Source organism: Carassius auratus, chromosome 50 (genome assembly GCF_003368295.1).
Source record: "Carassius auratus strain Wakin chromosome 50, ASM336829v1, whole genome shotgun sequence".
In the NCBI taxonomy this organism is placed as follows: Eukaryota; Metazoa; Chordata; class Actinopteri; order Cypriniformes; family Cyprinidae; genus Carassius; species Carassius auratus.
In genome coordinates this window covers 8135011-8147244 of record NC_039292.1, presented here as the reverse complement: position 1 = coordinate 8147244, position 12234 = coordinate 8135011, and the positions used below count along the sequence as shown (strand labels likewise).

At 42.0% G+C, this 12234-nt stretch overlaps 1 protein-coding gene and 1 pseudogene across 1 annotated transcript; one reads left to right on the top strand and one right to left on the bottom strand.

The window, feature by feature from the left end:
* The window catches only part of LOC113066398 (spondin-1-like), a 42226-nt pseudogene extending 41692 nt beyond the window's left edge, over positions 1 to 534 (bottom strand).
* Positions 535 to 2912: 2378 nt separating this feature from the next.
* LOC113066396 (keratin-associated protein 6-2-like) lies at positions 2913 to 7435 on the top strand (the record flags this gene model as incomplete). Its single annotated transcript, XM_026238301.1, has 4 exons — positions 2913 to 2961; positions 4360 to 4494; positions 5075 to 5588; positions 7255 to 7435. Coding segments are annotated over 4 exons (879 nt in total), but the record flags the coding sequence as incomplete, so codon positions are not given.
* Positions 7436 to 12234: the final 4799 nt, after the last annotated feature.

Below are 12234 nucleotides of genomic sequence, written 5' to 3'. Positions count from 1 at the left end.
TGATGCACACCGTGTCTATAACCTGTGAGCACAAAAAATGTTTTAGAAAGGTTTCTAGAGTCGTGTACATGTATTATCTTTGGAAAAAGGCCATTCAAACTTATGCATAAACAGTATATACACTTTTTTATGATGATTTAACTTTTCTTTGCAGGGAAGAAAGACATTTGAGCCTTTTATCAGTGACAACAAGAGGCTCAAAGAAACAGGTGAGAAGGACATCGACAGGAACAACATGAAACTGGTTGGAATGTTGTTCCAGGAACTTAGGATTTTGACCCAATTTGGGATTCATTCATTCATATTGTGTCCAAAAATGAGTTCAGAAATTTCATTTTTGGGTGACCTATCCCTTTAACACAAATATCTCTTTCATATCCATGATGGGATTGGTGTACTGGTACACCCTCATTATAAACCATCCTCTCTCGAATACAATGTGGCTTTGGTTAAGCTGAGCTCTTTGTTAAAACTCAAAGTACACAGCGTGTCTGTATACCCTCTACTGGACAGGAAATCCCACCCTCCCTCCATTGCTGGGCTCTGTTGTGGACCAGCCAAATGTGTACGCCACCAGTTTGCCTTCACAAGTTGAAGTCATGTACGCCAACATGACATTTCACATCTACTTTTTGAATAAATTGAAAGCCGACCTAGTGTTGAACTTTCAGAACTTGAATGTGACTTGAAAAACTGATTTCCTTTAATTGTAATTTCTCTGCTGCACATTTTGCTCTCTGTGGAGCTTTAGTTGTTAATAATGTTGTACTCTTTTTAGCAGGACATGGGCAGCACACACTTCAATTGCTAAAAATATCCGTGCTGGAACAAGTGGTGTGTGAACAATGGCACAAAACTAGATTGACACCGACTATGCTATGCTATGGAGAATCATGCATGGTGTAGAGCAGTAACCTACTGTACGTTTAATACTTCCTAGAAGGGAATGTTATTGCAGAAATGCTGACCTCAAGTGGATAGGTTTGGTAATGATTCTTGAATTGCTTGCTCAGTTACTTTGATGGGCTCTGTACCAAATTACAGACTTGATTTACATTTGCTGATTCGAAATTACTGTCAAACAAGGAAGTGATCCATGAAGGCGTTACAGGGTATACAACCCCCCAAATCAGATTCCTTCTTAACATCGGAAAGATAATTAGCACATCCTAAATTTATACAGAGGTCAGACAGATTCAACCACAATTTCAAAAAGAAGTTACGTGTCTGCTTCAGCTATTATGCTGCCCGCAGATGGAATCAGTTTCCAGAAGAGATCAGATGTGCTAAAACATTAGCCACATTTAAATGCATACTCAAAACTGTTTAGTTGTGCATTTACTGGATGAGCACTGTACTACGTCTGATTGCACTTTATTTTATGTATAATGATTTTATTAATGTTTTAAATTCATTTTAATTAAATTCTAAATCATTAAAAAATTTTTAAGTTCCCTGTTTTATTGTTCTGATTTTTTACGAGTATTATACTTACTTTTATGTAAAGCACTTTGAATTATCATTGTGTATGAAAAGTGATGTTTCATGGTTGCACAGAGTGTCCATTGCTCCCTACTTCCTGAGCAGAGGAAATTGTGTTGAAGTTTAATGTCTAATGTCTTTACACACAGACAAGTGTGACATCATATACCTCTGTAAATAAATACAATTTAAATTCATGTCTCACACACTTCAATGCACTTTGAATGGAGCATATACATTCACTTTGAGATGGAATCATGGCGGAATATCATGTGATGTCCACTTCGCAAGGCACTTACGTTTGAATAGAACAAACGTCTGAAGCTTAAGAGAAACATAAAAAACTTGTGTTTGAATCGTCAGTGGCAAATCCTTTACATAAGTAAACTTACTTACAGACTGTGAGTCAGAACAGCCGGCATTGGAGTCTTCTCTCCCAGGATCAGGAAACAGTCTTCCATAAAATGTGCTGCACACATCTGAATATTTGAGTTGAATTGTTCTGGAACAGTGTTGTAAATACAACATAACCACTGATTTCTTGTTGTGTCCTCTTTTGAAAGGCCAAAAAAGTATTTTTGCTATCACAATTAAACATGGCACCGGTGGCAACAGCGAGAATCAAAGGTTACTTCTTCTTTCTTTGCGTGAACATTTGGGCGGCATTACGCAAATCTCCCCACATCGTGACATGTGGGGGCATGTTAGAATGAGCCATTTTAGGAGGGCGTGGACGAGTCCTAACTTTTTATAAAGTATATCTCTTTGGGGATCTCTTTGTAACACTCGCAAAGAGAAAGCAAAAATTTAAATTGCATCATATTACCACTTTAATATTTTAGGAGGAGTAAAACTGACATTTGTGGCTTTTAACAGCCAGATGTATCTACACTAGCTATATATATATATATATGCATTGAGGCTATAGAGCACACTCATTCTGAAACAACCTCAGTATTTAATTCTGAGCAGTTTTCATTATCAGTAGCTCATTAGACGATAGCACAGAGTTTTATGTGGCAGTAGACGCTGTACCTGCTGACCACTGCATCTTCATTTTGCAGTTGATAGTGTTACCATAGAAACACACAATCCTCTTGTAATTAGACTAATCTTAATTATTATGACATGGCGTGAAAGCACTGGCAGTCTTCATATTGTCCAACACCTCAATCAAACACATCTGAACAAGCTAATCAAGATCTTCCAGATCAGGTGAGTTTGATCAGGGTTGGAGTTGACCTGATCTCCTTGGCTCTTTAAAAAACCCCATTTTTACAGCAATTTCTATTGCAGTCACATTATTATTTGTGTGCATTGTTGTCCACACCTCAATTCAGTGCATTTTCTAGTAGGGATCATTATGAGATCGCAGGTTGGGACGATGACAGCTCGATTGTACTTCTCATTGATTGCTGTATTATGTTGTCTTTCCTGGATACTTGAGCCTAACAGATGTTATTCAAGGACAAACTACAGGTGAGAAAATCTGTTAACTTGTTAAAGAAATGCAAAAAAAAATAAGGGATTAAGGTCTTTTGAAGCTAACAGTTTAGGGATGAGTATTCGGTTTTGAAACCCTTTTGATTTGCCGCAGTTCAATGTAAGCTTTGTATTAAGGTTGAAGACTCCTTGTGTAGTCCCTGATTTGATAAATTGCACTCCTGGCCTCCCCCAGTGATCCTCTAGTACAGGGATCCTCAAATCTGGACCTAGAAATCCACTTTCCTCCGGAGTTTAGGCCTAACCTTTATCAAACACATGAGCATGCTAATCGATGTGTTTAGGATCGTTAGAAAATCACAGGCATGTGACTGATCAGGGTTGGAGCTAAACTCTGCAGCACATCGTACCTCCAGGGCAAGACGTGTGTCTAGTGGCTGGTTACTGTCTAGTGATTCTAATGGTCATGCTGACCCAACGAGGTCGTTTTCCTGGTCGAGACCGCTCTGGAGGACATGCATGATGCTTTTGTCTAAAAGCCTGTCTGTTTCCAGCGAGTTTAATGATTGATGCTAAGGGTCCACAAAATAAACCCCTGTGATGCATTGAATTCAATGCAAGCTTTAAGCAGAGACCATTAAAACTAAGGTATTCCTATTAAAACTAACATGAGCCAAAACTTAAATACAAGTTCTTAATAATCACAAAATTAGGACTGTCCCAGAATGAAAGTCTTACCATTTGGGATTTAAGACCAATCTCAAATGTATTTATTCATTACAACACTAGCTACGCAAGTTAACCCTTAATCGGGATGTGCATGAGTTCTCTGAGCTCACGGTTACCGTTAATGTAAACCATGATTGGTAACGATTAGCCTATGTGTGATGCTTCTTTTTGCTGACTTCAAAACGATAGGAGCTTTAATGCTTATGCTTAATGCGAATGGACCGGATTAGTAACGGTTAAAAAATGCAGCATTAAAATGCAAGCTGAGTACCAGTCAAACTCGGACAAATTGTGTGCTTAAGACTTATAGAGGTAATCTGCAGGAAGTGCAAAAAGATGTTTATCAGTGGGTCACGTGTTCACTCATAATTAAGAATTATGGTGTTCAGAACATGAGAACTCTGTTGCACTTAAGAATCTTCCAAAACTCTTGGAATTTATAAAGTTGTTCAAGATTTGTGAATCCGGTCCCTGCTTTGGTTTGCCACATCACTAAGAGCAAAAAAAAACGATGCTCATTTTCTCAGAAACCTGCTAGAAAAGGCTTCCCAAAACAGTTATTGGTTTAATTTTTCACATTTCCTTGGTTGGTAGATGGGTGGGGCCTGATTGTAGTTTTTGACCTGGAAAAGTAAGATTTTTCTTGATCTCACGAAGTGAATGGAAGTGCACTCCGTGATGCTTTTTGACATGTCTTTATAACAGCAAAGCCAGGAGAGTGTCCACCTCAAACATCTGGAAGCTTGTTTAATGGGTCCTGTAACCGTGACTCTGACTGTCCCAACGATGAGAAGTGCTGCGGCAATGGAAGTGGACATTACTGTACAGCTCCTTATACAGGTATTGGTCATCGTTTTGGGATGATTTTGCCTTTATCAAAAGTCTTTCAATTTAAATATTGGATAAGTGACTTCTGGTAGCCAATGCTGAAAAAGAGCACAATGAATCTTCCCCCAAAGGGGTCTTTTTTTTTTTTTTTTTTTTTTGTTTTTAGCTCTGCCCACAGGTGCATAGCTATTTGTTCTCTCCAGCGCTGTAAAGCTGATCTAATATTTACAAGGGTCCTAATTGCCATATCTTAAGCATCCTTTTGTTCCGCAGATGTTTTCCTCTGGCTTTTTCGTTTTTAATCCAACATCTGTCGCTCGTCTAATGTCCTTTCTATGCACTGAGTGATCTCTCCTCCCCATTCATGAGTAGACATGCCCCTTACTGCTGATTGGCTACAAGTTTTTGCCACTCTGGCCAACTTGGCTTTCTAAAGCATTTTTGAAAGCGCATAGCCCACCTTTTAATCCCTTTTGGATGGCTTTACAAAATGGAGTAATTTAAATGTACGCTGTAGGTAAAATTTGTTATTGTTTGTTTCTGTATATTGAAGTGGCGTACAGACTAACTGTTGCTATCTGTGTCCATGCAGTGAAGCCGGGTCAGTGTCCCAAACCGAAGAGCGTTCAAGAATGTGCTGACCTCTGTTTCCATGATGGCCAGTGTCCTGACACACAGAAATGTTGCCCAACCATCTGTGGCCATGTATGTAGTGAACCAAGTGATCAGCAAAGTGATCAGCAAAGTGATCAGCAAAGTGATCAGCAAAGTGATCAGGGTAGTGGTCAGGGAAGCGGCCAGGGTAGTGGTGAAGGTCAGGGTAGTGGTCAAGGAAGCGGTCAGGGAAGCGGCTACGGTCAGGGAAGCGGCTACGGTCAAGGTCAGGGAAGCGGCTACGGTCAAGGTCAGGGAAGCGGCTACGGTCAAGGTCAGGGAAGCGGCCAGGGTAGTGGTGAAGGTCAGGGTAGTGGTCAAGGAAGCGGTCAGGGAAGCGGCTATGGTCAAGGTCAGGGAAGCGGCTACGGTCAGGGAAGCGGCTACGGTCAAGGTCAGGGAAGCGGCTACGGTCAGGGAAGCGGCTACGGCCAAGGTCAGGGAAGCGGTCAGGGAAGCGGCTACGGTCAAGGTCAGGGAAGCGGCTACGGTCAGGGTAGCGGTCAGGGAAGCGGCTACGGTCAGGGAAGCGGTTACGGTCAAGGTCAGGGAAGCGGTTACGGTCAGGGAAGCGGTCAGGGAAGCGGCTACGGTCAGGGAAGCGGTTACGGTCAAGGTCAGGGAAGCGGTTACGGTCAGGGAAGCGGTTACGGTCAAGGTCAGGGAAGCGGTTACGGTCAGGGAAGCGGTTATGGTCAAGGAAGTGGTCAGGGAAGCGGTTATGGTCAAGGTCAGGGAAGTGGTCAGGGAAGCGGTCAGGGAAGCGGTTATGGTCAAGGTCAGGGAAGTGGTCAGGGAAGCGGTTATGGTCAAGGTCAGGGAAGTGGTCAGGGAAGCGGTCAAGGTCAGGGACAGGGAAGTGGTCAGGGTAGCGGTCAGGGACAGGGAAGCGGTCAGGGATGTGATCGTGGACTGGGTCGTGGATGTGGGAGACGTGGTAATTGAAATGGTCATGGGCATTTTGCATAATACTTGCAGGAGATCTGTTCAATTCAGTGCTCTATTCATATGGCACGTTTTCCCTGTTTGCTTAAACCGTTTAGAAAGCTTTCGGGTCTGTCTCCCCAGCAGCCTCAAATAAAAAAAATTTCTGAAGAGTTGGTGTCTGGTTTTTTTTTTTTTTTTGTTTTTTTTTTTGTTTTTTTTTTTTTTTCTCAATCCGATTCAATAAACGGTGCACTCAAACTCAATGTTTGGTTAGATTAAAAACCCTAGTGACTGGAGTCTGTTCCGCAAAATGAACAAATCTGAGTAATTTCGTTCATTTTAGCAAAATGTAATCTTACACATTACTTCCCAAACATGTCTAGTTGATCACACTACAAACAATACAAAACTAATGCTATAAGATACAGAAGAGATTATTTTTATTTTTTTAACCTGGGTCTTCAGTCTATGATTACCTCACCTTGTCTGAAAAGTGTTTGGGTTCAAGTCATTCCTTAATCATGTGACAGCCCCATATGCTAAACCAATGCAGTCCAAGCCGGAAAGAGAACGGAGTAGTTCATCGCACGAGTCTCTCGGGTCGGGTTCATTCCTTATTCACGTGAATGATTCATTCGCTATTTCTGTTATGGTTTCTTCAGGATCTGTGGCGTTTTATAAATAAAGCCATGTTATAAATAAAATATTGATTTAAATTTTGTCTTTTTGACTGTCTCAATAAATAAACACTAGGCTATATAATAATCCAAGCCTACAATACAAAGTATAGCCTAGTTTGTTCATTTTTAATCTTTCGGACATAAATCAGATAAGGTCAAAATAATATAATAATATAAAATAATATCAAAGTGATTTCACCATATGGACAAAATTTAAAGCATAATGACACTCAACATCCCTGGTGAGTCGGTACAGTCAGCAGCTGTTAAAGCCGAACCCCGGGCAGCGGTTAACTAACCCGGAAAACTCCGCTTGTCTGAGCTTGGGCGCGTGGAGCCCTTGGTGGAGGAAATTCCACCTAAACGGGTCTTTGGACCTTCTACTGCAACCAGGACCATCTCCAGTCGTCTTGACTACGTCTTGCCACTGGGTACAGATGTGGCTGGTCGAGAGAGTGAGGTTGAATACTGCGCAAATCACCCTCACTTAAATCCAAGTTTTCTGTGCAAGTCATGGCACTTTTTCTTACCATCGTCATCATCCAAGTCCTGTGGCGATGGGTGAGCGACGAAGCAGCAGACACGGATATGCTGGAAGCTGTAGCCGCAAACCTGCATGCAGGTGGCTCAGGATATTGTTCGTTCCCTCACTGGACCGAAGCAGCAGTGAAGTCCGGCAGCACACTGAGTGACTGAGCAGCCCTATTCAGGATCACACTGCTCACCTCCGTAGGGAGAAAAGGGTTAGAAAAGGTACCCTAAACATTGTCTGCTTCAAAACATCCTCGCCAGCCTACCGCAGCTGGCGGGATCCCGTATTAAAAAATAAAGCGAAAAAGACCAAAGTGAGACCACTCACTGTTGGCGCCTGGAATGTGTGCACCTTGATGGACACATCTGGATCAAAAAGACCTGAGAGATGCACCGCCCTCGTGGGCAGAGCCAGATATAATGTGGATGTTGCTGCCCTTAGTGAGACCCGACTGGGCGATATTGGACAAGTAACTGAAGTGGGTGCAGGTTACACATTCTTCTGGAGTGGACGAGGCCAGGAGGAGAGGCGTGATGCTGGTGTTGGTTTTGCAGTAAAAAAATCACCTGGTCAACCAACTGGCAAGCCAATCCAAGGGGATAAACGACCGTTTAATGACCTTACAGCCCCACCTATTTGGTAAAAAGGCGGCCACCATCATCAGTGCCTATGCCCCTACCATGACCAACTCTGACGAGATCAAAACCAAATTTTATAATGACTTGGAAGTCATTATTGCTGCTACAGCCAGCTCGGATAAACTTCTGATACTGGGTGATTTCAACGCCAGAGTTGGAAGTGACCATCAATCATGGAATGGAATCATAAGTGCACATGGTATTGGAAAATGTAACAGCAACGGTCTTCTACTGCTGCAAACATGCTCTGAATTTGACCTACTCGATATTCCAACTATCAAAGCGTAAGAAAACTTCATGGATGCATCCTCGTTCACACCACTGGCACTTGATTGACTATGTCATCGTGAGGAGGAGCAACCGGCACGATGTCAGGGTGACCAAGGTTATGTGTGGTGCTGAATGTTGGACTGACCATTGTCTCATTATCTCCAAACTTAACATCCGGATTAAGCCTAGCAGACGCATAAATGAGGAGGCAATTGCGAGATTGCCTCAAGTTGAAATAAACCATTCATTGGCTGTTTTACCATCCATTGAGGAAATCAGCAAAGCCATAACACTTCTCTCATCAGGCAAAGCTCCAGGGTCCGATGCCATTCCAGCAGAAATCTACAAGGCTGGAGGGCCTTGCTTAGTCGAGAAACTGACCGACCTCTTCCAGGCTATGTGGATATTAGTAGCCATTCCCAAGGAGTTCAAGGATACTACTATAATCAATCTATATAAAAGGAAAGGCAAACGACAGGACTGCGACAACCATAGAGGCATCTCCATACTATCAGTCGCTGGCAAAATCTTGGCAAGAATTCTTCTGAACCGCCTAATTGTCCATCTAGAACAGGGTCTGCTACCTGACAGTCAGTGTGGTTTCAGAAAAGACCATGGAACCACTGACATGGTATTTACTGTTCTGCAGTTACAGGAGAAATGGCAAGAACAAAATGTTGATCTATATATAGCTTTCATTGATCTAACAAAAGCATTCGACACAGTCAACCGGGAGGGCCTATGGAAATGATGGAAATCATGGCTAAGTATGGGTGTCCAGACAAGTTCAATGGCATTGTGCGCAATCTTCATGATGGCATGATGGCCAGCGTCAGAGACAAACAAGAACTCTCTGATCCGTTCCCAATCACAAACGGGGTGAAGCAAGGCTGTGTTTTAGCACCAACGCTCTTCAGCATGGATTATCTGCCATGCTGCAAGACTCATTCCAGAATTACAACACTGGGATTAACTTCATCTACCGTTATGACAGTGGGCAGCGCAAATCTACCAAGGAAGGACATGTGCCTGTACCTCAGAGCTCTATATCCTCCCTGACCTGTCCAGTGTGCATAGCGCTTTTTACAACACAAATCATTGCAAATAAATTTTATGAAAAACAAATTTTCTACAATATTTAGTAGTAGCTTATCAGTGGTGACTGTCAATTTCTGTACATATGGCAGAAGTGTACAGAAAAATCAAAGACTTAATCAAACAGACGATGACCACTATTAACGCAAATTATATTATGTGATATAGCAAAATTTGGTAGATCTGTGTTGTAAGAACACACCACCATATGCAAACGTTAGGAATAAGTAAATGATGATTTAACCAGACCACAGTGGGATCTGCATTTAACAGTCAAGGTTATTGAACAATTTATGTGCTGTATGAGTAAAGTAGGGTAGGGGTGTTGGGAATTAAAGTGCTTGCAGTATCCTTTAGTTAAATGTATAATACATATAAAATTTATTTTATAAAAAAAGACCATATACAGGTCCTTCTCAAAAAAATTAGCATATTGTGATAAAGTTCATTATTTTCCATAATGTAATGATAAAAAATAAACTTTCATATATTTTAGGTTCATAAAATATGCACACCAACTGAAATATTCCAGGTCTTTTATTGTTTTAATGATTTTGGCATACAGCTCATGAAAACCCAAAATTCCTATCTCAAAAAATTAGCATATCATGGCTATTCATGGAATAGGTTCTCTAAACGAGCTATTAACCTAATCATCTGAATCAACTAATTAAAGTGAAAGTGACATTCAGCCAAGTATGGTGACCCATACTCAGAATTCGTGCTCTGCATTTAACCCATCCGAAATGCACACACACAGAGCAGTGAACACACACACACACACTGTGAGCACACACCCAGAGCAGTGGGCAGCCATTTATGCTGCGGCGCCTGGGGAGCAGTTGGGGGTTCGATGCCTTGCTCAAGGGCACCTAAGTCGTGGTATTGAAGGTGTAGAGAGAGCTGTTCATGCACTACCGGCCCGAGACTCGAACTCACAACCCCTCGATTGGGAGTCCAACGCTCTAACCATTAGGCCACGACTTCCCTAACGCTAAACACCTGCAAAAGATTCCTCAGGTTTTTAAAAACTCCCAGCCTGGTTCATTACTCAAAACCGCAATCATGGGTAAGACTGCCGACCTGACTGCTGTCCAGAAGGCCATCACTGACACCCCCAAGCGAGAGGGTAAGCCACAGAAAGAAATTTCTGAACGAATAGGCTGTTCCCAGAGTGCTGTATCAAGGCACCTCAGTGGGAAGTCTGTGGGAAAGAAAAAGTGTGGCAAAAAACGCTGCACAACGAGAAGAGGTGACCGGACCCTGAGGAAGATTGTGGAGAAGGACCGATTCCAGACCTTGGGGGACCTGCGGAAGCAGTGGACTGAGTCTGGAGTAGAAACATCCAGAGCCACCGTACACAGGCGTGTGCAGGAAATGGGCTACAGAGAAGCAGCACTGGACTGTTGCTCAGTGGTCCAAAGTACTTTTTTCGGATGAAAGCAAATTTTGCATGTCATTCGGAAATCAAGGTGCCAGAGTCTAGAGGAAGACTGGGGAGAAGGAAATGCCAAAATGCCTGAAGTCCAGTGTCAAATACCCACAGTAAGTGATGGTCTGGGGTGCCATGTCAGCTGCTGGTGTTGGTCCACTGTGTTTTATTAAGGGCAGGGTCAATGCAGCTAGTTATAAGGAGATTTTGGAGCACTTCATGCTTCCATCTGCTGAAAAGCTTTATGGAGATGAAGATATTGTTTTTCAGCACGACCTGGCACCTGCTCACAGTGCCAAAACCACTGGTAAATGGTTTACTGACCATGGTATTACTGTGCTCAATTGGCCTGCCAACTCTCCTGACCTGAACCCCATAGAGAATCTGTGGGATATTGTGAAGAGAAAGTTGAGAGACGCAAGACCCAACACTCTGGATGAGCTTAAGGCCGCTATCGAAGCATCCTGGGCCTCCATAACACTTCAGCAGTGCCACAGGCTGATTGCCTCCATGCCACGCCGCATTGAAGCAGTCATTTCTGCAAAAGGATTCCCGACCAAGTATTGAGTGCATAACTGAACATAATTATTTGAAGTTTGACTTTTTTTGTATTAAAAACACTTTTCTTTTATTCGTCGGATGAAATATGCTAATTTTTTGAGATAGGAATTTTGGGTTTTCATGAGCTGTATGCCAAAATCATCAGTATTAAAACAATAAAAGACCTGAAATATTTCAGTTGGTGTGCAATGAATCTAAAATATATGAAAGTTTAATTTTTTTCATTACATTATGGAAAATAATGAACTTTATCACAATATGCTAATTGTTTAGAAGGACCTGTATATTATTAGAACATGCTTTAAAAGTTCAGTTTCAGTTTACAATTGTGACATACAATGTCATAAAATTTTGATCTGAACAAAAAATGACATCTTAATAACAATTAAAAAGTGCTTACAGGATTCCTAAAGAAAACAAAACCATTATAAAACAATAAAATAAATACAGCTGTCGAGCCTTTCCACTTGGATTTCACAGGTTTGCTTTTTGTATTCAAAATGTTTTGCTTGGAATCACAGAATCCACGACACGAGCACTGCCCCAACTGCACAAAACAGTCCCAAAATGAGAGACAGCTGCAGGGGCAATGCGCTGTGACCCTACCGCTCGCCTCGGGTGAGGCCCTCTTCACATGGGACATCCTCGCCATGGTCCAGTGGTGGACGTTATCACAAAAGCCCTAATGACGGCACAATTCAGCTTTGTACACGAACAGGGACAATTTTCAACCTTCATTACTAACAGCGATATTAATGCTGACATAAGCTAATACCCATAATAATGACAACACCCTAATAACCACCAACTGTTTGATTACCAGCAGTCTTCAAAATATCTTTTAAGTTCAATATAAGAAGCAACTCCTACAGGTTTGGAACGACATGAGGGTAAGTAAATGATGACAGAATTTCATTTTTGTGTGAACTATCCCTTTAAGACTCGGAGTGAGTCTGTTTGCTG